Source organism: Herpailurus yagouaroundi, unplaced genomic scaffold (assembly GCF_014898765.1).
Source record: "Herpailurus yagouaroundi ecotype Mexico unplaced genomic scaffold, PumYag 197, whole genome shotgun sequence".
NCBI classification, from domain to species: domain Eukaryota; kingdom Metazoa; phylum Chordata; class Mammalia; order Carnivora; family Felidae; genus Herpailurus; species Herpailurus yagouaroundi.
In genome coordinates, this window is record NW_024412428.1 from 8517447 (window position 1) to 8543273 (window position 25827).

General features: G+C 38.3%; 1 protein-coding gene across 1 annotated transcript in view; it reads right to left on the minus strand.

Annotated features, from left to right (window-relative positions):
• The window catches only part of UBL3 (ubiquitin like 3), a 69356-nt gene that overhangs the window by 12574 nt on the left and 30955 nt on the right, over positions 1–25827 (minus strand). The window contains exon 2 of the mRNA XM_040448123.1: positions 776–884. Within this exon, the coding sequence (XP_040304057.1) occupies positions 776–884 (109 nt within the window). The remainder of the gene's footprint in view (positions 1–775; positions 885–25827) is intronic.

Here is a 25827-nt window from a genome sequence, read left to right on the forward strand (position 1 = left end):
GAAATGAGTCTTGTCCTTTAAAAGTCCAAATCGTTTTCACTAGTAAAATTAAGTGAAATCAGCTGAAACCTTCGTATCACTATAACACATGCCCTAAAAAGGATCGAGATGACGGAGGCAAAGTTCAAAGGAAAAACACAAGCTCACGACTCACTTTAGGATGGCAAGACAAAGTCTTATTACATGGAAAAGAATCAGAGAAGAAAGGAATACCATCCTCCCCTCTCTCAAATTTTGTTTTGTCATGGATACTGGCTTGAAAATGCAATGCATAAATGGATTTTATACCTTCTTGCCCCTTGTAGCTCAGAGGACACATGAAGTGACATGAATTAGAAACTGTGTTAAACTCAATGTTAAGCTGGTTACATATAGGATAGAACAGTGAGAATGCATTATAATTTTTTTAAAACCTTGTTTCTCTTTCCTCTTACTTTGTATTCTGGTATAAATAGATTTACTGATATGAAAGTGTGCACACGTGTTAGCTATGTTGTGTTTTCCTTTTAAAAACAAATTTTCATTTACATTAAAATGGTTCTGAGGCAAAAACAGGGGTTTTGCAAACTGGCTCCTTCCCCATTTTGCAATGAGGTAGCAGGAGAGCAAAACCTAAGGATGAACACAGTGTTCCTTCCCCTTTAACGCTGAAGCCTGATACCCCCAATTATTTGTCCTTCTTTTAGATCTTTCTAACTTTTTCAAAATGTTTGTGAAACAAGGTAGGGTATCAAGAATTAACATTATTCATTCTCAAGAGAAAAACACCACTCACCCATTGGCCAATTGTCATACACATGCTTCGCGATGTCAGAAGCAGAATCATTAGGAGAAAACAGGAACTCTTTTGTTTTCCCGCTTACCAAGATGAGGCGCAAATTTATCTGAAAGAAGACAATGATTCTTTTAATATAAATCTTGAAATTTTTAAAGTAAAAATATGACTCTAGGCGCTTTTCATTTCAATCACATTCTAAAGTATTACTAAATGCCATTTTCTGGGTTTTACTTATTTAAATTCTATAAAGGCTTTCTTTTTTTAAAGAATGCGAATTTCGCATATGACTTTATTTCCATTATTTTATTTATTATATATGGGGGCAGATATATTTGCCTTAATAAATGAACAAAGGAAAACCAAAATTCATCATACTTTTATATTTAATTGCTCTAACAATGTTCAGAATTGGACTTTTATACGTTATCACTATTACTGTAATATACATACTACCCATTGAAAAACAAAAGTGTTGACCTTGCAGATCACATCACTAAATGGGAAAAAAATTTAGTTGATAATCTACTTCTTAGAAAAAACGAGGAGGGAACAATAAATTATACATAGCATTTTAGCCTATAAAAAAATCACTCAAGTCTAAACAAACTAACCAGAAACAATAAAGACTTTACAGTGGTTAAACGAGGAATCAATAATAGTAGCTGTATCAATCCCAAACGCAATCATTTATTTGGGGACAGTAAAGGAGGAGCTATGTGTGACAAAGGCCATAAATTCATGCTCAGTGAATAAACTAAGGTAAATAAATAAAGGAATTAAAGTTTTTGAGATCCAATGAATTTACATTTCCAAATAAATATATTTGTTTATACCTTTTGTAACACATTTCTAAATGTTCATTTCTTAAAATATTTTTTCGCTATCCAGAATTAATTTGATGTTATTTTTAAAAACTATGGTATCACTCATTTCTCTGTTATGGAAATGCAGGTGGGGTTTTCTGTGCTTCTGGGACTGTTAAAGAGAGCAAATAAGACCTTCCCCAAAGTTGGGCCTACTCCAGAGTGGAGTCCTGGGACCGGCCCAGCTGCTTTATATATAAAGAACAGAGAACGTCATTGTACTGGTTTGATTGTACCCAGTCCTAGGTTAGCCAAGCTCTCTTCTTCAGTTACCAATACTTTTTCCTCTTAAAAAAAAAACAAAAAAAACCCCAAAAAACAAAAAACAAATACCAGAACATCTTGAAGATGGCCACACCTGCAATGAATAAGTTGGCTCCTAACACAGTACCATTAAAGATATCAGGGGGCGCCTGGGTGGCTCAGTCGGTTAAGCGTCCGACTTCAGCTCAGGTCACGATCTCGCGGTCCGTGAGTTCGAGCCCCGTGTCGGGCTCTGGGCTGATGGCTCAGAGCCTGGAGCCTGCTTCCGATTCTGTGTCTCCCTCTCTCTCTGCCCCTTCCCCGTTCATGCTCTGTCTCTCTCTGTCTCAAAAATAAATAAACGTTAAAAAAAAAAAAAAGATACCAGGTCACTGATTTACTATCTCTCACCACCATGGCCAATGCCACTTCCCAGTGCCTCAGCACTTTGAAAAAGTATTGAAAGTTATAAAATAACTCCTCTAGAAAAATGCTCTGCACAAACAATTCCTCATTCACTGGGATGTGGCTGGATCCCATATTAGGTGGGGTAGATACAATATTAGAAATTGTATTCTAACTGTATGTGCATTGTATCTCCATAAAAAAGTTTTTTAGAAGATCAGAGAAAAATCTATATTCTGGGTGAAAAGCTCTTTCTATATGTTCAGTAAGAATTTCTTGCCGCCTTTCGTAACCAGAATGGAATTAGACCAAAGAGCCTAATATAGGAAGAAATCTGATGAAATCACACTGCAGCAAACAAGTAAATTCTTTAAGTTCCATCTGAATAATTCAATAATAGTTTGTAAGGACGATTACATTTTAAGAAAGCACCACATATTTATTTCCTATAACAAATCAGTAATGAGTGATTCTTAAGGCAAGAAAACCAACAAGCCTATAATACGAATTTTAGTTGCCAGAGATGCCCAACTCAGAGCAATCTCTTTATATGTGAATATTGATAAATATACACTATACTCTGAAATTATATGGAGACTTTCAATGGCTTCCCACTTCTACAATAGTATACGAACCCTTCAGTCATTAATGCCCAAGAAATTATGCCCCTCATAATGGCTCAGTCACATGTGTTTAACCAGAAAGATAATTAAATTCAAGCCTCCTAAAGACAATGTAAATGATATGAATCTACTTTTTCTCAGAATCATCTTTTTAAGTTCAAAATTAATTTCTACTGGGCTTCTATTCAAATTATAATATCTAAAAATAACGAAGAAAAAAGGGAAAAAAGACTCCTTAGGATCTGTAAAGACAACGCCAAAGCGTACTTCAGATTTTCCCTAATATCCATCAATATGGAAACAGGAAAATAAATGACAGTACATCCTTACTATGGAAATCTGCACAGTCGTTAAACAACATGACATATAGATCTATATGATTTGACCAGGAAAGGTGTCCATAATAGATTAAACAAAATAACATACACACACCCCCGCATAAATACGTAACACTAAATGGGTTCACGCAGCAAAGTTCTCAGCATTTCTTTTTTTAAAACTGATACCAATCACTGTCACCAGCAAACTGATGTTTCACTTTTGCTTCATAATCAATGGTCTAAAGAATCTGTGTGCATCTAAGTTTTCAGAATGTTAGAAACTTTTGGCCTCTAGCTGTGTTTGTCACAGGTTAAAAAAAATTTTTTTTCATGTTTATGGGTTGACATAAACTTTTCAGTTTGACACAGGCCTACTAAGCCCTACTGGTTATTCACACTGGCCTGCTTCATGCCCTTAAGATACCTGCCTGCTCCCGGAAAACAGTTCAGTTTGTAACGCACGGTACAGTTTCAAAGTGGCTTTGGGCTACAAAATCAGAACAAAAAGCAAGGTAAGATTTCAAAATCTACCTCAGAGAGAACCTGATCCCCTCTGTGGGTAGGGAAGAAAGAGAACATGAAAAACTCTAAGTCTGTATAAATATATAAATCTAGAACTTATCAAATCTTACAGTTAAAACTATCTCAAACTGACAATAACAGTTAAAGACCGCTTCAGGAATGAAGTTTATGTCCCAAATTAAAAATAACAGCAATAAACTCACAAAATTCAGTTGCCGGGTAAAGGAACACGTTGCCCAACACGCTTCCAGTGCCTGGTACAATGCCTGGCATACAGAATGCGTTATTTGTTTACCAATAGTTCCGTTTCTTCAGTTTCGATATCCAAGTGGAAACATACTGGAAAAGTCAAGCACGAGGGTTCAAACCCAGGCCTCAGCGTTCTGGGCGTTTTATCAAATGGCCAGTGTGGGATGGAGAATGAGAATGGATAATAATCATTTCTTGGTAGTCCTATGGACATACGGATACTTCCAACATGCGACCACCTCTGTGCTCAATCTGTCAGGCTCTGGATCGCCACTGTGAGCAACGTGCCACAGTTTACACAAATGCTGTCAGTCAGTAAGGCATTTCCAAAAACAAAATTATTTCTGATCTACCATATTCAACACGTATATTGTACCCAATTTTCAAAAGAGGCTGAAGGTTGGGTTACTGACGCAGAAGTCAATGGATGAGTCTAGATCTGTGCTTACGCTTATTCTCTATGTGATGACCTTGCTTCTAGACTAGAAGCTTCCACCTGCCTCGGTATACAGTTAAGTGTATCTTAGGACTGTAACACCAATGGACGAAAACAGCAAATCCCATAGCCTCTTTTTAGGAAAAGTCTTGAAAGCAATCATCCAGATAAACATCTGGATACACAGGTGGGTCAGTAGTTAACTACTCCTATCATAGTAAAAATTTTCTCAAGCTTATTCAGATAAATAATGTTAATTATAGCTACTCTCAGTAAATGCAGGGCATTCCTATAAATGTGAGCTAGTTTCCTTTAAAAGATTATGTTCCAGGGGTGTCTCGGTTGGTTAAGCGTCTGACTTCGGCTCAGGTCATGATCTCACAGCTTGTGGGTTGGAGGCCTGCATCAGGTTCTGTGCTGACAGCTCAGAGCCTGGAGCCTGCTTCGGATTCTATGCCTCTGTCTCTCTCTCTCTGACTCTCCCCGGCTCATGCTCGCTCTCGCTCTCTCTCTCTCAAAAAAAAAAAAAAAAAAAAAAAAAAAAGATTAAAAAAATTTTAATTTTTTTTAATGTTTATTTATTTTTGACAGAGAGACAGAGACAGAGAGAGGGAGAGAGAGGGAGAGAGAGAGAGAGAGCGAGCATGAGTGGGGGAGGGACAGAGAGAGAGGGAGATACAGAATCTGAAACAGGCTCCAGGCTCTGAGCTGTCAGCACAGAGCCCGATGAGGGGCTCAAACTCACAAAACTGTGAGATCATGACCTGAGCCGAAATCGGACGCTCAAATGACTGGGCCACAGAGGCGCCCCTAAAAAAAATTTTAAAAGATTATGTTCCAATTAAATATTTATTAATGAAAGATCGTTTTACTTCTTTGAAAAGCTAAGTCAATACCTCAAAAGAACTTTTGCTTGTGAAGCAGTAGGATTCTTGGCTCATCAACCATGGATTAAAAACAACTCTTGGGGTGCATGGGTGGCTCAGTTGGTTAAGTGTCCAACTTCAGCTCAGGTCATGATCTCATGGTTTATGGGTTCAAGCCCCATGTTGGGCTCTGTGCTGACAGCTCAGAGCCTGGAGCCCGCTTCGGATTCTGTGTCTCCCTCTCTCTCTGTCCCTCCCCTGCTTGTGCTCAGTCTCTCTCTCAAAAATAAAATAAACATTAAAATTAAAAAAAACAACTCTTATTTACAGCTTAAAATGTGATATACCACATGTACATACTTGTCTAAAAATTAAACTGTTAATGAGGACTCTGAATGACTTCATGAGATGGAGTTATTATGTCATACAATCCCCAAGGATGGTGTTTAGATATCCAAATGAGTGATACATTTCATAATTATTTTTGAGGCAAAACAAATCAAAACAAGACTATTAGTGAGGTAGCTACCACGATCATTTTCTTTAAGGCCAGTGGAAATGATAAGGATTCTTCTATGTATGTAATTTCAAGTTAAAAAAAAGTTTTTAGTCAAATTGTCATTCCTATTTGTCAGATTACAGCAATTTGGAGAAACCGCATCTAGAACTTAATTCACACAACAATTTGTATTCAATTGGTCAGGATGAAAAAAACTTAGAGGAAGTAAACAGAGAGAGAATGGAAGGTGGAATTAATTGGAATGGTCTTTAGAAATAAGACAGACAACTATGGAGATGGAACATGTCCTTTAAGAGAAATAGGGCTGTTTTCTACCAAGAGATCAACAGGTTCACCAGAAAAGGAGTTCCCGACTTCTCCTCTGAGTCTTGGAAGAATAAAATGAGTACTGGGGTACTGCACGTTCAAGTGAGGAACCCTAGCCCTTGTAGTGCTCATTCCTGCCCTTTTTGCTCAAGGGCAAGCAAGTGGCCAGTGGAGAGATGTTAGACTTTCTTTGCAAATCAGTTTTTTTTCCCGAAGCTCTCAATTTATCTCAAGAAAATTATACTGAGTAGATAAAGCCAACCGCAAAAGGTTACAGACTGTGCAATTCCATTAACATAATATTCCTGAAATGACAAAACTATGGAATGGAGAACGGATTAGCGGTAGCCAGGTTTTAGGAAGAGAAGGGGGAGGGGTGGCTGTGTCTATAAAAGGGAAGCACAAGGGATGCTTGTGATGGAACTGTTCTGTGTCTTACCGCGGTGAGTGGTCACATGAATCTGCACATGTGATAAAACTGCACAGAACTAAACGCAAACGCACACACACAAAGGAGTGCATGTAAAGCTGGAGAAATCTGAATAAAGTCGGTGGATTTTATCAGAGTCCATTTTTGCTGTGATAACCGTCCTACAGTTATGTGAGATGCTACCATCAGGGAAAACCAGGTGAAGGGGATATGAGATTCCTCTGTACCATTTCTTACATGGGCATGCACACCTATAATTATCTCAAAATAAGATTTTTTGGGGGGTGGGTGATGGGTATTGAGGAGGGCACCTTTTGGGATGAGCACTGGGTGTTGTATGGAAACCAATTTGACGATAAACTTCATATATTGAAAAAAAACAAAACAAAACAAAAAATAAATAAAGAACATTTAACCAAAAAAAAAGATTTTTTTTTAAGTAAGCACTCAGGGGCACCTTGGGTGGCTCAGTCGGTTGAGCGTCCGACTTCGGCTCAGGTCATGATCTCACAGCTCATGAGTTCGAGCCCCACGTCAGGCTCTGTGCTGACTGCTCAGAGCCTGAAGGCTGCTTAGGATTCTGTCTCTGTCTGTCTGTCTGTCTGTCTCTCTCTCTCTATCTCTCTCTCCCTCTCTGCCCCTAACCCACTCATATTCTGTTTCTGTCTCTCTCAAAAATAAATAAACATTAAAAAAATATTTTTTTTAAACTAAGCACTCAGCTTGCTAAAAATGTATATGGCATTATATGTCTGTCTTTACTTATTTGCATTTGAAGACAAATTAATGCTTTTTAAAAATTAATACTGTATTAAAATAGCTACTTGATATAGAAAAAAGTATGTAAGTCTATCAGTGACTTAATTTAAGACAATGTATAAATTTTAAAATAGATAAGCATATCTTCTTTTTCCTAGAGTTATGGATTTATAAATGGTATATTCTGGATTTCTGTTAAACATTACAGAAAAATGGAATGAGGAAGAAATGTGTTTTTTTTTTTTTTTTACAGAGAACTGATTTAAAACAAATTATTCACACAACTGCAGTGCTAAATTATGGTAATCATATTTCATAAACTTGCTTTTAGTTGTTCATTTCTTCAAATATTTTCTGAAACAGACAGTGTGCTTGGTGTCTGTATTACAAAAGACTTATTATGAAAGCCTTTGAGGATTTCATAACCTTGAAACTATGAGAGACATCACTGTGGGGGAGAGGGGTGGCTAGGATGTAAAATTTAAGTGCTCATAAATATTAGCTGAATTAATTTTATTTTTTTTTTATTTTTTTTTATTTTTCGACGTTTATTTTTTATTTTTGGGACAGAGAGAGACAGAGCACGAATGGGGGAGGGGGAGAGAGAGAGGGAGACACAGAATCGGAAACAGGCTCCAGGCTCCGAGCCATCAGCCCAGAGCCCGACGCGGGGCTCGAACTCACAGACCGCGAGATCGTGACCTGGCTGAAGTCGGACGCTTAACCGACTGCGCCACCCAGGCGCCCCAAGCTGAATTAATTTTAAAAACAAAAAGGAGAACCTGGAATCCGACATTCTAGAGTCGGGTTTTTTTTTTTTTTTTTTTTTCGGTACAGTGAATAAAGGAGTAGAAATGCTAACCCCTGCCATTTATTGTGTGGCTTTAATGGTATTTTGGGTACTGCACTTAGTTACTAGTCACCCAGCCCATTTCTGAAGCAGTTCTTCCTACTCCCAGTTTAGAGTTGTGGGAATGCATTTAGAGACTTTAATAAGCGGGTAAACTGAGATTTGAACCGGGGTGTGCTAACAGCCCAGTATTTGATGTTCACCACTTGGGTCAAGTGAACCAGGTGGTCATGGCAAATTCCTTACCAAGGTCTCCATTATTGGTCATCATCTTAACTACTCTTGCCCTCCCTATGCTCGGACCACAGGTATCTTTTTTCAGCTCCTCAAAACTGCCAAGTTCTTACTTGCTTAAGGCCCTTGTGTGTAGAACGCTGGGTGCCCTATGCTCCCCACCCCAAGCCCCACACACTCTGGCTTCAATGTGTTTAAGGCGGGACGGCATAAATAAATCCTCCTGAGCAATGACACAAAATTTTTGAAGAAAACAGTAGAAAAAAAATTCAAACTAGAATTAGAGATGCCAAGAAAGCGTTCCTATTCCCCACTGGAATGAAGCAGAAGTCCTATTTGTGGAGAAGTTAAGGCATCCAAGGAAACAGATTTTTACCTCTAAGAAAACACACCTAAATTCTTGTCTATGAATTTACTTGTATTGTGGGGTCATAAACTAAGGTACATTGAGATCTGCTAAATGACTTGAAACTATGGGATCTTTTTCTACACTCTTTTTAGCACTCAGCATGATGTCGATTCTAATACACACGGAATATAAAATCTTTATAGGTAACAACACTTACCTGCCCTGAACCATAGGCAAAGGGGAGGCTAGAAAGTTCTCCAGTTTAAGTTCCAAAGTAAACTTTCATGACATCTCATTTTAGTTGGCATGTGATTTTCCAGAACACTTAACTCATTTTAAAATGTAGGTGGAGAACGACATTCCAAAGCAACATTTCATGCTTTTTAAATTATATGAACCTGCCAGCTATTTATTATTTTTTGAGCACTGAACACAAGAAACCTTTGGGCTATACAAATGAATTAATAATAATATTAAATCAGCCTATTTGCTTTCTAGAAAATGTTGACTGATTTTTTTTTTTTACTCATCAGTGAAGAAACAAAGAACACATTGGGTTCTTGTAAGCACAGTTCAGAATCAAATAATGTAGCTCAAAATTTATATGACATTTAGTGCCTGGCACACAGTCAGTGTCTAATTAGCCATTATCACAAATTATCATTGTCATCATCAAAACCATTGTTAGTTTAGTAGATCACATTATACTAACTATACAATGCTCTTTCTTTAAATACTTTATAAAGTACAAAACAAGTCTGGGAAACCCTGGTAAAATTAAAATTCCATGAGAAGACTGAACAACATATTTTCTTGAGAAAGCCTTCCAAATTATTCTTAGAATTCTAATCTTTCAAGTTCCAAATCCTGTAAACTTAGAAAACATGTTGGTTCTGAAAATGAATTATGGTTCTGTTTCACATTAAAACCTGACAGTAGGATACAAGCTAGCTGCTTTAACGAGATTTCAACATGCAAGTGTAGCGGTCTAATTTCCTATACATACTATGGACTAAATGGCGAATTTGAATTTAAGCAAAGCAGTCTCTCTGGGACACTGGATTTGTATCTAGGGAAACCTTTGTTTTGAGAAAGACTTTCAGGCCTTAGGACTCAATTAAGAACAACAGTTCAGTACAACTGTTTCTGTCAACCAAGCACCGAAGATATTAAATTATAGATAGGAGAAACGGAACTGGCAAAGGCAAAGCGATAAAGAGGACACTGGGGAAGGGAGAGAGTAGCTTTTCCTGTCTTTATAATATTATAAATTATCTATTACGTATTTCGGGAGGATGACAACTTCCTTTTCTCTGCCCATCTCCCATTAGTGGAAATCCGACGGTTTATGTTTTTTGGCTAATGGCCTGAAATCATGGGGAAGGAAATTAGTATTTACTGAGTATCAACTATGCACCAGAAGTTTTCCTTACATGTAGTATCTCATTTGAGTAGTTCTAGCACACATCCTATTTTGGTATCTCCTGAATAGTACTTTCTCTTCTCTCTAATCACCTAGCTGCTCTGATAAAACCAGGATGAATCTTTTAGATCTCCACACTTGCTCATTTGTCTTGGCTGTGCCATTGCTTGAGCCTTGGCCATATTCCCCTTGAGGTGAGCACCTGCCCTTCTGCTGGGGTATCAATTTCCCTTGCTGCTTCTATGCTATTATCACATTCTCAGCACTACTCTAAATACTATGCCTTTCACAATACTCCTCAATCATTCAACTTTTACAGAATTCTCCTGGTTCACAGATAGAGAACGCACAAGGGAAAAGAGGCCCCGAGAGGCCGGCCAAGTAGTGGTGAGGCCAAACAGAACCCAGATTTTCTCTCTCCAGGGTCAGGGTTTGTCCTAGCATACTTCAGTGTCTCCCCAAACTCTCTCTCAACCTCCTCCTACAGCTTTCTCAACATCGGACTTCTTGTCTTATTCATACAGCCACTCCAGAAGGGCTTGCTTCTCTTAGGATTCACACAACTTGTGAGACAAAATATTCCTTAATCTGCTGCATAGCAGCTGAAAATTAATCCTGTTTCTCGGAGTGATAGAACCTGTATGGAATATAAGCAAATGTTAAGAGAAAAAGAGTTCTATATTATACACTGTAGAATAAATCTGGAAATGCCAGGTTAAAAAATTCAAACGACGTGTCTGTCAAGAGCTGGTGGGGAGAGTAACAGCGAGTTAATGTTAAATGATTACAGATTTTCAGTTTTGCAAGATGAAAAGACTTCTGGAAATGGACGGTGGTGATGGTTGCACATTATGAATGTCTTTAATACCACTGAACTGTACATTTAAGAGCAGTTAAGAACACAAAGACAAGGGTTTGTTAAGAAAAAAAATAACTTCCCATTAATAATTAATCTTGATCCTCTGAAGTTTTAAATTATTGAAATATAATAAAACAGTAGGGGAGTCATCTCATCTAGGTAATTCCGATACAATAAAGTGTTTCATTTTATACGAAGTACAAGAATGGTCAAGATGGTAAATATTATGTGTATTTTACCACCATCTAAAAACCAAAAAATATTTTTTAAAAATTCGGTTTCTTCTCTGCAAAACTTCTCAGAATCATTCATACGCCAAAATGAATTTGTGAATCTCTAAGGGGAAGAGGGACTGATAATGCTACTTTAAGCCGATACTTCAAAAGACTGAACACACAAATGTTTCTTAAACAAGATACGAGGCTAGATGCTACAGAAGATACAAAGGTGATCAAAACATAATAAGTACTTAGGATTTGCGATAAAGCATTCAATCACCTCAGGAGGCAGTGGGGCTAACATAAGCAGGTCACTGAAAAAGTTTGTTTACTGAATTTCAAATTTGTCAGACATAATATATTGATGTGGAGCCTGATTTGCACATAATAAAAAATCAACCATCAGTGTTATGGCATAATATTTTATCATAAAAAATGTTGAAAGGGTTGTAATTAAAATAACCTCTTTTATACCTATTGTTAGAGGATGTCAGAGTGACATTCTTTTTTGTGGTATAATTGTGAATTAGATATTTGCACCACTGCTGAAAGGGCAGGATATACCCAGAAATGGCCTTTAATATTAGACTACAATACACATTAAGATGAACATCTTTTTTTTTTTTTTAATTTTTTTTTTTTAACGTTTTATTTATTTTTGAGACAGAGAGAGACAGAGCATGAGCAGGGGAGGGTCAGAGAGAGAGGGAGACACAGAATCCGAAACAGGCTCCAGGCTCTGAGCTGTCAGCCCAGAGCCTGATGCGGGGCTCGAACTCACGGACCGCGAGATCATGACCTGAGCCGAAGTCCGACGCCCAACCGACTGAGCCACCCAGGCGCCCCTAAGATGAACATCTTAAAACGCACAACTAAGGGGCACTTGCGTGGCTCAGTAGGTTAAGTGTCTGACTTCGGCTCAGGTCATGATCTCTTGATCTCTCAAAAGTAAATAAACATTAAAAAAAAAAACTTTAAAAATGCACAATTGCAAAGACTTATTTTTCCACAAACCTTTTTTTTCAATGTTTATTTTTGAGAGAGAGACAGAGAAAGAGCACAAGTGGGGGGGGGGGGGCGCGGACAGAGAGAGAGGGAGAGACAGAATCCGAAGCAGGTTCCAGGCTCTGAGCTGTCAGCACGGAGCCTGACGCAAGGCTCAAACTCATGAGCTGTGAGATCACGACCTGAGCTGAAGTTGGACACTTAACCGACTGAGCCACCCAGACGCCCCTAAACTTTTTTTTTTTTTTTTAATGAGGAAAATGGCTTAGACTTGATGCCATGACTATGGTTAGAAAACAAAATAATTTTAATGTGTGCCTTTGCCCTATGAAAGGGAAACAAACAGTTCTCTGAGGGACTGTTCAAGTCCCTTCCAGCTCTAATGTCATGTGATTAGCATTAAACAAAAAGGTCATGTTATTTAGAAATATAAGAATTTTATTATATATAATAAAAAATATATGTAGGATATGTAAACATTCTAATGACCCTGTTATTCCTATCAGTCACACTTCTTATTTGAATTCAGAGGTGGGATGATGTAAACCCACTGCCTTCATTTCCTCATCACTAACTCTGCTCTTTAATTCCCTGTGAATCTGCCTTGGAAGCCACACTACTGAACCGTACTCTTGAAGGTCACTTACAACCACCTAATAAGAAACATCAAATAGCTTCTTCTCATTTCTCATCTTCCTTAGTCTCTCTGTAACATGTGACACAGTTAATTCCTCTCCTCGTTAGGTTTCTGTCATTCCCCGAGTGTGTTTTCTGAAACACTGGCCTCCATGAAGGATTCTGGGAGAAAAAAACAGTTCAGTGATCAAGTGAATCTGCAAAACACTGCTTCATATATTTCCATCTTGGAGATTTGTCATGTGTGTTAACATTAAAAACCCAGAGAATTACAGTGAACAAATTCACCCAAGACTGCTGTAGTATTTAACCACAGAACCAATGTTCTTTCCCATATTACCTGTTGCCCCCCTCCCAACTCCTCCCACCCGCCCCCCCCCCCCCCCACAGATCTAGTGTCTGGTAAAACATACTTTGGGGAATACTATTCCTGCTTCTCTGACCCTCTCTTTTAACTGTTCTTTTTCCTCTTGTACTCCAAATATGGGCCTTCCAAGGTTCCCTCATCAATCTTTTCTTTCCCCAACACCTTCCCCACACTCTGGGGGTGGATAGGGCTTCAACTGTCACCTGTGTGGAACATTCCCAAACTAATTCTCCACGGGACACCAATTTTGTTTCTCCAACTGTCAGCTGACCATTTCTAATTGGATAGCCTGTTGTCCTCTCAAAGACTATGTTTAAACTTATTTCTTCCTAAATAACAGTTATCATTTCTGCTAAACTCTCCTGGTCTCCCAGTTACTCAGGCTTGAAGGCTCAGGGTTGTCATTTACTCTGCGCTTTTTTCCCCCTTTACTGGGTTCCTAAACTCTTGCAAATTCTCTCTGCTGCCTCTCACCCCTAATCCATCTTGCACATTGCCAAACAATTTCAACACCTTAAAATTTTCTCACGGTGCTATAGGTAGCTAACGTTTACTAATCACTTACAAGTGATACAGTACTTTGCATGAGGTATACAGTTAACTGTTATACAACCCTATGAGACACCACCTCCATGTTGTAGATGGTAAACTAGGACACTGCCATTAAGTAACTTCTCAAGACCACATGGTTCACAATCCAAACTTCTCAGTCCAATCCAATTACTACTCTTCCCCTACCCAAATTTCTATTCCAGCCAAATTCGTTATAATTCTATCCTGCCAAGAATCATAAGAATGAATTCCTGATTCTGTTCATTCAGTTCTAATGCCTCCTTTGAAGCCTTTGTGACCATTCTGGATGACAGTGCCCATTCCTCCCCCAGGGCTTCCATCCAATCATGGCATGTGCCGGAGCAGCCCTATGTGTTCACGGTTCATCTGGGACAGTTCTGATCTACAGTTGTGGGATTACTATTAGGATGTACAGTGCTCCCTTTTGCTCTCAAAAGTATCTCAATCTACATAATAAATTATAAGGTTATCTTATCTATTATCATTTATTGTAGCAAGATACATTTTATATATGTTTTAACTCTCCAATTAAATCATGGTCTTTGAGGATGGAAAATCAATCTTAAAACTTCTTAATAGTTCTCTCAGAAGTTGCTAACATATCAATAAGCACAGTTGTGGAGATGAGGTGCCTTTGGCTGTTTTGTGTTTCCCAATTAAACCTTCATTTCAGATCAAATGAAGAAAAACATGTATATTTAATTAATGCACATAGTTAACCTCATATGATTAACTGTGCCTGAAAAATAGTAGGTACATAATATACTGGAAGATGAATGAAGAATGTACTAGAATATGCCAGACTAGAGACAACATTCCTAGAATATTTCAATAATGTACATGTAACAGTATATCCACGAAGGAGATCTACCAACAATTACCAAGAAGAAAGTGTATTTTAATATTTTTTACTGTTATACAGTTAGGTGATGATAGACTATTTTCCACACACAGCTATCTTGCAATATAAACCCTGAAACAGACCACAGTGAGAGTGAAAAACAGTTGCCCTGAAAAGGGAAAAAAGAAAAAGACATTCAAAAATCATTCTATTCTTTACAATATGTTTGTCAGTCGACTCATTATTCAAAAGTGATAGCACGCTCTCCTATTTAGGAAGAATACATTTGTGTGTCCATGAAGAAACCGATTGTTCCAGGCTGCCTGTGCCGGGCAGTCCTATTCAGCTTGCACAGACAATGTGCATCAACCTGTGACTAGGGATACTGTCACTTAGTGGTGCCCCAGATAGCCATGACCTCATGTGCTCTTCATACTGAGGTTCTCATTTATGAATGACTGTCTCTGGAATACCCATGGATTCTTACTTGAATACAAGTACGCTTTAATTATTATTTATTAAATTTTGAAACTTTAGCAAATAATCTATCAGTTCACTTAGGATTAGGATGACGAATTATTCAGCAGCACAGTTGTACATAACAAAAAGGGAGCAAAACAGGCAAATGTGATAAACGCATCAACATCGCCATATAATATTAAGTACGATTTTCAGTACAACACAGCATAAGATCTATGCAGGATATACTATCCAAGAATGTTAGATCTAAGAATGTTAATTAACATAATCATCGAATGCTAGTCACTGGAGATGAATGCATCTTAAAAAAACAAACCCTGAATGTCCATAAAGAGTTGGTACAGGACATAAATCCAGCAACATCAGAACATTTAGTATTACAATGCAGAAGGCAAAACAAATGATAGCAGATGGTTTCAAAGAGGGGAAACAGAGAACTGCAGGGCAGTAAAGTCCAAATTATAAATAAAAGGGAAATGTTCACAAAGAAATAGTTAAGGAAAAGGTCAGATGAACTCCTGGAAGAAAGTAAATGACTAATAGCAAAAGAAGAAATGTTTATCAACAGGAAAGATTGTTATGAGTAGATTAGACAATTATCTGAAGACATGAACAAGAAAAGATCAGGAAGTATCGTTGCCAGACAAATAATTCAGGAACTAAAGGACCCCCAGCACTGAGCTGCAAATACCACATTACGCTTTTTGCAAATTTAGAAACTTAGGCTCCGAGATAAAGAAACGTCGTGTGAGGTTATAAAGGAACCAGAAGATAGAACTCTTCATTTGAGCAGTTAAGTGTCACTTGGACTATCTGCTGAGCAAGGCTTTTTTTTTTTTTTAAACCAGTGAACTAGCCTATGCTCATGTGTATTAAATAACCATCTGCAGAATATGTGAGAAATTTCAGAAGTTGCTAACTTCTATCAACAATAACAGAGTAATTAATACCATAAAACAGATATAAAAGTCTGGGAAAGATATTTAATGAGTCTCTGGACCTCTTACTATAGGAACTAATGACAGTGTTCTTATCACTTTCATTTCCTAGATCAGATTTTATTTTCAGAATATTCATGACATTAGTGTGTGAAAAATTACTAATCCCTAAGGAACTGTCCTTACTTTGTCTTCAAAGTTTTATAAAGTAGGACTATGGCATAAAAGATGATATTTTAGGTAATATAATAAGATTATTTTTTCCCAGTTTTCTGCAGAAGCAAATGACGCTAAGAGGCACTCCCTATTCACACTGCAGCTACCACCCTCCATCTTACACACACACTCGGACGCACACGCTCGGACCCATATGTATGTTGACCCTTCTGGCTTACTTCTGTTTGTCAGGTGACAAATAGGTGCCCTGTAAAGGTTAATGTAGAGAATACAATAATGGTTCTAGAAGGTAGAAGAAGAGGGGCACCCAGGTGGCTCAGTCAGTTAAGCATCTGACTTCAGCTCAGGTCATCATGATCTCACGGTTTGTGTGTTCGAGTCCCGCATTGGCCTCTGTGCTGACAGCTCCAAGCCTGGAAGCTGCCTCAGATTCTGTGTCTCCCTCTCTCTCTTCCTCTCCCCTGCTCATGCTCTGTCTCTGTCTCAAAAATAAATAATAAACATTTTTTAAAAAGTTAGAAGATACGAAGAACACAGATTCCTCAACAAGGGAGGCTGCTAGTGGATATGATTTTAAATATTATTTTGAGGGGTGCGTGGGTGGCACAGTCAGTTAAACATCTAACTCTTGATCTCAGCTCAGGTTATGATCTCACAGTTGTGAGCCCGCATGGGGCTCTGGGCTGATGGTGCAGAGCCTGCGTGGGATTCTCTCTCCCTCTCTCTGCCCCTCCCCGGCTTGCACACGTGCTCTCTCAAAATAAATAAAACAAATTTTTTTAAATTTTAAATAAAAAAAAAAATAAAATATTATTTTGATCACAACTATTTTTTCCATAGCTCCTCAGTTACCAGATTTTATTAATTTTTCTTCTGCAGTGTTTACTGCATTTATTTTTTCCCTACCCCTTGCCCCCATTCTGTCAACATCCTAGTTGTCACTCTGTCAACATCCTAGTTTAGACTCTTACCAGTAGTCTCCTGCTAATTGGTCTTCCTGGGTGTTCTGTGCCACCCCCCTTCCCCCGTGCCATTCTTAATCCTTGTACTACAACTCATCCATGCAACAAATATTTGTTGGACACTTACTGCTGGCCTACTATGTGAATGCTTAAATATTTAAGACCTACAAAATCAAGGGAAATTAGCAGGTACACTTTAGTATGTGCTTCTAAGATCATGAAATTGGCTATATATTTGATTGTTTTCTGGCAGCAGTTTTGGGGAAGAACTGAATGCATTAGGCCTATGAAATAACAAAGGCAGGATTCCACCCAAAGTTACTGTTACAGTTCTTACCTATTGAACTACCTATTGAACTGCTACCTATTGTTAGCAGTCTTAAGCTGCTAACACTGCAACCATTCATTTCACATTTGAGTGTTCAGGCTATTCACTCATGATTGGAGTTAGGGATTTTGGTTCCATATACTTACACATAAGCTTTTATGAATACAGGATCTAATGCCTTCGAGGAACAGCTCTACGATAAATGGCTTTAATTTAGCAAATACTGGGGCACCTGGGTGGCTCAGTCAGTTGAGCGTCCGACTTCGGCTCAGGTCATGATCTCGCGGTGAGTTCGAGCCCCACATCAGGCTCTGGGCCAACGGCTCAGACCCTGGAGCCTGCTTCGGATTCTGTGTCTCCTTCTCCCTCTGCCCCTTCCCCACTTGTGCTCTGTCTCTATCAAAAATAAACAAAATATTTAAATTTTTTTAAATAAAAAAAACTAAAAAAATTTAGCAAATACTAAATAATTTGGATTCCAACCAATTCTAATTAATAAACTTTTATGTCCCCAAGTTTCATTTGTACATCCATTGTTTGTGACCTGAATTACATTTCTATAGAAAAAAGTCTATATAGGGCTTGTCAGTTTCCCAGAGAATTCCTTTGTCTATTTAATCTAATAATAAGACTACATATACCTAACATGCAGTGAAAAGTAGTAACACTATTAATAATCACAAACACATATAACTCTTACTATGTCCTAAAAGATCCTCTTTTAGGTATTTTACATATATTGACTCATTTACTCTTGATAGCGACCCTACAGGAAAGTTATTATTATGTCCATGTTTACAGAGGAGGAAACTCAAGCAGAGACTCTAGAACCTGCCCAAGGTCCAACAGTTAAGAAGTACCAGAACTGGGTTTCGATCCAATCCTGGCTCCCAGCTTTGTGCTTTTAGCCACTATGTTAAACTGCCTATAACTATTAAAAAGTTTTAGTTAACTCTGTAGAGCAGTCAAATTTTTTAAAGTACACCAGGGTTTCACTTCAAATGACTCCTCTGATATTTCAGGTTCTTCTGAAGTTGAATGGTTTTATTACTTCTCTCATTGCTATTTACTTACTGAATTGCTCGCATACCTTTATACAGAATTTACTTCAGGATTAGCTATATGGTCAAAGATTCTGGGTAAGCTGAAGCTCTTGGACTGCCCCATTCATCTCCAAAATATAGGCTCCCTAAATAAATAAACCTGACTTGTTCTGGCTTTAAAAACAAAAAACAAAACACAAAACAAAAACCCAACAATCTGTTAGAAAGTTAACTGTAAGGGAAAATATTGCCACAACTTCTATAAATCACTCTGGAAATATACTGAATTAACTTCTGATTCCAGTTCTAAGTGTTGTCTTGTACATTTACTGAGGGCAGGGTTATAGCTGGATAGTTTCATCTGTTCATTTTCTGTAAATTTCCCTCCACCACTGACTGCTCTTGGTAACACCAATCTTGGTAGCACCATCCACTTACTCCAAGAATGTTTCCTGGAAGCAGTTTTGGGGAAGAACTAAAGGCATCGTGCCTACAAAATCACAAAAGCAGAATTCCACCCAAAGAAACTACGAACACAGGTTCAAATCAGAAAAATTTATTGCTATGCATTTGAGGATAGTTTTTCCATGAAGACAAGACTGAGGTGGGGGTGAAGGGCTTGGAAGATGGAGCAAAAGCTTAATGATGACTCAAACTAGGGAGAAAGAAATGGAGACAGAGTCCCCAAGGAAAAGGGAAAAGAAATCACTGACTCAAAGATCAGGGGTGTAGCATGGACTTTCTGTTGACCTGATAACTTGTGGACAATTGAAGTCAACAATCCCAGATGCTTGGACCACCTTCTATGGGGGCAGGAGTGCGAAATAAAAATCTTGTCATCAACCCAGGTATAAGTGAACAGACCAGTGGGAAATTTCCCTCCAGGCAGAACAACAGTGGACACATGACTGATCACACTATATGACCCCTCAAATTAGGGACAATGCCTTTTTCTCCCTTGACTTGCTACTTGACTTCAGAGTAATCAAATCTGTCTAAAAACAGTATGTCATTCCTTGGGAATCATCCTGCTATTCTTAAAATTGTACTTTTTTTTTTTTTTTAAGTTTTATTTTGAGAGAGAGAGAGAGAGGGATGGAGGGAGAGAGGAATGGAGGAGGGGCAGAGAGCGAGGGAGAAAGAATCCCAAGCAGGCTCTGTGCTCTCAGTGCAGAGCCCCACATGGGGCTCTATCTCACAAACCACAAGATCATGATCTGAGCTGAAATCAAATGTTGGTTAAGTAAAATATGTCTGAAAGGTGCAGACAGAATCCTAGAATTAAAGGAGTGCAATGTCACTGTAGGATAGTTTTGTCAAGATAGGGTTATCTGGTGAACACTGGTAATCTCCTTTCAGGTCTCCTAACACATTTATGTCCACTGGCCAGGACAGCGCTGGAGACAGACTATTACTCTTTTAATTGCACACAGATATTCCCCAATACATGTTCAAATCTACAGTTTCATTCACATTACATACATGACCTCCATGCATTAGGGAGGCACTTTAAGAACTGTTACTTTACCTTTTACAGCTACTGCAAAGATCAAATAAAGTATGAACATGTAGTGTAAATCCTAAGACCTTAAAATACTGTTAGTCTCATATTTATATAAAAGATATACTTAGCTTCAAATAAAATAGCAGCCCTTGATTTTTCCCTTTCCTAACCTTGCTCAGTTACTTCCTACTTTATATGGGAGGTCTAAAATATATGTAAGCCTATAAATCCTCTGAATAGGAGTTAAACTTGTAAGAAAGGTGTAACTCCTCAATTAGATTATAAACTCCTCAAGGGCAAGAATCACAATATCTTCTGTTCCTTTTGTGTCTTTACTTCTTTCTACTTGCTTTCACCATTAGCCAGCTTTTCACAGAGTGGGTATTTGTGGTGGCATTATTTTTTTTTTTTAATTTTTTTTTTCAACATTTATTTATTTTTCGGACAGAGAGAGACAGAGCATGAACGGGGGAGGGGCAGAGAGAGAGGGAAACACAGAATCGGAAACAGGCTCCAGGCTCTGAGCCACCAGCCCAGGGCCCGACGCGGGGCTCGAACTCACGGACCGCGAGATCGTGACCTGAAGTCGGACGCTCAACCGACTGCGCCACCCAGGCACCCCTGTGGTGGCATTATTAATATCCTTAATGCAGGCGTGGTGGAAGCACTGAGCCATCTGATTATCTTCCCCAATGTGCATCAATAAAATCATCAGGGGGCCATTAGAGAGGAAGACGAAAATACCATGATTACCATGATCGCCAATGCATGATTTCTACAGGAACCACTCACAAGGCAGCTCTAAAAAGCAGCAGCTATAGCCCATATGCTTACTAACCATCCTTCTTCCAAAGAGTCAAGGTCCTTGACCATCTACAATCATTCTATACACTTTTTCAGTCTTTAAATCATTATTACTTTGATAATTTAAATCTGAATAAGGTAGCCTTAAGCACACGTAAGAAGCTGTAGAAAACAAAGACTCCTAGGTATACAATTGCACAGCTATTACACAAAGAACACATATATGAATTACTTTTCAAATGAGGGAACTTAGCAAAGAAGTTGAATTGTAGGATCTTCGTAAGCGCTCATCAAACTTTACCATTCTAGTAATTTTTGACATGGTTGATATTATTGGTGGTGGTGCTCATAATAACACTAAGATTTACTGACTGCTTACCATGTGTCAGAAACTATGCTAACTACAATTACATGAAAAGGATATTATTATCTTTATTTTCCAGATGGGGAAACTGAGGCCTAACTGAGATTAAACGTCTTGCCAAGGTCAAGTAGAAGATTGAATACAGCTCTGACTACCTCTGAACCACGAACTTAGACTGAGATAGGGTTTCTTAACCTCGGCATGACTGAAGATTTTAGAATGGATAATTTTGTGCTGTGAGGGGCTGTTTTGTGCACTGCAGGCTGTGTAGTATCATCCCTAGTCTCTCTACTAAATGCCAGTGGCACCTCACCCTCTAAGAAGTAATGGCAACAAAAAAATGTCCCCAGACATTGCCAAATGTCTCCTAGGGGGGCAGTATCATCTTGGTTGAGAAAACACTAGACTAAGCACTTTAATCTGTTGAATCATCAAGACCACATTTTGGAGAAATCCAAGGCAACGAGTAACTTCATGGGTTAAACTACACAGCAAAAAAGGATATTTCAAACCATTTGAAATAAGAATAACTAAAGATATTCTATGGGTAAGTAAAAATGTTTTGATGGTATTTAAACTCAATAAATTACACTACTGTATTTTATTTCCTTCCATATACAAACACTATAGAGTTTATCATTTTATTTCAGACTTTGTTTTGAATGACTTTTGCTTGCTTTCAAAATAAGACCAAATCTTAAAGGACAACGTTTGCCACAACCGTGGGTACCGAAAGAAAAGTCCAAAGAGTAAAAGTATTTTATACAATGGCAGGATAAATGGGTGTAGGATAAAAATTCCTAAAATGATTCTGGGATGAGGGCAAAAGGGAAGGAACGACTATATTACTATCTAAAGGTTTCAAGAGTTTATTTCAAAATCCAACTGCCGAACAGTCATTCTTTATCATGTTTGTATTTATGATCTTACAAGGGTTTTACTTCTCCAAACACCCTACAGTCAATCCAAACAGATAAATCACTGAGTCTCACAATTTTACTTATTTATGTTTTCTAATGTTTATTTATTTTTGACAGCGAGAGACAGAGCATGAGCGGGGGAGGGGCAGAGAGAGCCGGAGACACAGAATCGGAAGCAGGCCCCAGACTCTGAGCTGTCAGCACAGAGCCTGACATGGGGCAGGAACCCACAAACCGCGAGATCATGACCTGAGCCGAAGTCGGACGCTCAACCGACTGAGCCACCCAGGCACCCCTGAATTTCACAATTTTAAAATGTCTTTCGAAATACCAGTTTTTGACATTTTCTTCTACTATATATTTGACAAAAGATAGCAACAAAGTAATATGACTGATAGGTTTAAATTACAGCTCATTTCCCCTTCTGGCCCTAATTAAGTGAATGAGGAGAGGTTTAAGTTCCAGACCCTAGATGAATGAGTAAGCTCTGATAGCGAATAGGTGGACAGAGTTCAGGAGCAAGAGGAGCTTAGATGGTGTAAACTCTTCTGGATGGTCATTTGGTGATTAGCAGTCATGATCTGTAAAAACCGGTCCCCCTCTTTTACTGATAGATCCCACTCCTATAAATTCATTTGATGTAAGTTGTTAAAAAAACAAAAGAAGCAGAGGAAATGAAGCTATGACATATAAAAATGTTACTTCTAAAAAACCCCAACAATGTATAGATTTAATATCCAAAAAAAGAAAAAGGTGAAAAATAGGCAGACCAAGCTGATGGAACATTATACAGTTATAAAAATTTATAAAATATGGGAAAATATGGACCCATTCTAGAATAAACTGGTGTGGGAAAATATGGACCCATTCTAGAATAACCTGGTGTGCATCCTAATTAGCAGATTGTATCGTCTGTTAGTAAATTACATGCAAGTCATTCAATTAGATAAAACTGTGTCATGGAGGGAAAAAAGTCGTTTACTCTATTAGTGGGTAGTTACTTCCTCTTTCATACTGATTGACATACTAACCTTTACATCAGTCTACTTTAGAAAAAAATAGTAATAATAACCAGAAAATATCTAATGCCAGGCTGGAAAATGGGGTGTATTACTCTTGCCAATTCCTACTGATTTATAGCAGATGCCAAAATGCTCCATTAGGAGGGATTCCACAGCCATCTCTGGGCTCAGTATAACATGAGTTGTGATTAATTATCCACGTCTATCATGGGCAACGGGTAGGGCTCGGGGGCCGGGGGAGCAAAGCTGTAGCGCAATGATGCCATGTATTTACTGATCCCAGTCTAATGCTTTTTTTAATTATCCCAAAATCTTTGCTTCATTATACACTAAGTGAGGAGTTCTTTAGCTTAAATACATATTGCATTAAAAAAGCACTTTCTTTGGGGTGCTTGGGTGGCTCAGTCAGTTAAGCATCCGACTCTTGGTTTCAGCCCAGGTCATCATCTCGTGGTTCCTGAGTTCAAGCCCTGCTCTGGGCTCTGTACAGACAGTGCGGAGCCTGCTCGGATTCTCTCTCTTTCCCTCTCATTCTGCCCCTCCCATGCACGCTAAGTAAATAAACTTAAAACAAAACAAAACCACTTTCTTCATTCTGAAATCTGTCTCTGTGTATCACATGGCCATTCCCTGAAAAGACATGCTGTCTTTGCCTTTGTCATTGCTCCTGACCCAATGATACACGTGCATACTCCTAATTCAGTTTTTTGTTTTGTGACTGCTGATGCTTTACGCAGTAGCTTGCGTGTCAATGAAGCAGTTCTAGGCTTCACAATAACATCTATCTTTTTTCCTACTGTGGGGCTGTATTTCCCAATTCATATTTAATATACTTCATATTGAAGTATTATATTACTTCACTGATAATTATCAGTGTAAATTTTACGTAATCTAACTACAGACTGAATTATTTCTCATGAAAATTTAACACCTAAATTGAAATGTGCTGTAAATAGATTTCAAAGACTTGGTATGAAAAAAATGTAAAATACCATTAATAATTTTATTTTAATTATATGCTGAGATGATAATATATTCATATATCAGGTTAAAAACATTAATTTCAACCATTTCTTTTACTTTTTAAATGTGGCTACTAGAAAATTTTTAATTATATTTATTGTTGCACTGTATTTTTACTGACAGTGCTATTCTTTAAATAATCATTTTACCAAACTGTGAACAGGAGTTATGACATTCAAAATTCCCTATATTTACTTACTATACTAGATATCTCCTTTTTTAAAAAATGTTTATTTATTTATTTTGAGAGAGAGAGAGAGAGAGAGAGAGCGTGAGCACATGCAAGCAGGGGTGGAGCAGAGAGAGGGAGACAGGGTCTGAAGCAGGCTCCAAACTCTGAGCTGTCTGTCAGCACAGAGCCCGACATGAGGCTCGAACTCACAAGCCGCGAGATCATGAGCCCGAGTTGGATGCTTAACGCTTAACTGACTGAGCCACCCAGGCGCCCCTTGATACCTCTTTTATTATTTTTTTTTATTTAAAAAAAAATTTTTTTTTTATTTAATTTTTATTTATTTTTGAGACCGAGAGAGACAGAGCATGAACGGGGTAGGGACAGAGAGAGAGGGAGACACAGAATCCGAAGCAGGCTCCAGGCTCTGAGCTGTCAGCACAGAGCCCGACGCGGGGCCCGAACTCACAGACCGCGAGATCATGATCTGAGCCGAAGTCGGACGCTTAACCGACCAAGCCACCCAGGCGCCCCTCGATACCTCTTTTATAAACGCCTATGTAAGAATTTCAGACTTAGTACCAGGAAAAACAATTTCCTTTTCCTAAGCAACTGGTAAAATTTGCTTCACAGTGTTAACATTAACCTCATTAAAAAAATGAGGTATGGGGCGCCTGGTTGGCTCAGTCACTTAAGCGGCCGACTTCGGCTCAGGTCATGATCTCGCGGTCCATGAGTTTGAGCCCCGCGTCGGGCTCTGTGCTGACAGCTCAGAACCTGGAGCCTGCTTCGGATTCTGTGTCTCCCTCTCTCTCTGCCCCTCCCCCGTTCGTGCTCTGTCTCTCTCTGTCTCAAAAATAAATAAAAACGTTAAAAAAAATAATAAAAAAAAAAATGAGGTATCTCTTTTTGCTTTGCCCCCTGGAAAAAAGTATTTTACCTCACTTTCTCTTTGCTGATTTTATTTTTCTTTTCGAAAGACACTTTTTTTTTTTTGGTAATGAGTTAAGAAGTAACCCTATATAAGAATCAGAGCCTAGATAAATATTAAAAACAATTTCAGGCAAACGCAAACTTAGGGAAAATACTAAAAACTGTATCCAAATCTTCAAAATGCTATTTCTCATTTTCTAATTCACTCTGCATAGTTCATTCATTTCAATGAAAATAAAGTAACCTTAATTAATGCACCACAATACTCTAATATACTTTGGAGAAGGAGAATCAAAATCACTTTTGAAATAAGATGAAAATCCTGAGAGGAAAAAGTTGTCATTAGTGAATATTAGTGACACTGTTCTAATGAAATAATGTTCATGGTTACAAAAGAAGGGATCCCAGGGGCACTTGAGTGGCTCAGTCGGTTAAGGGTCTGACTTCCGCTCAGGTCATGATCTCGTGGCTTGTGAGTTCGA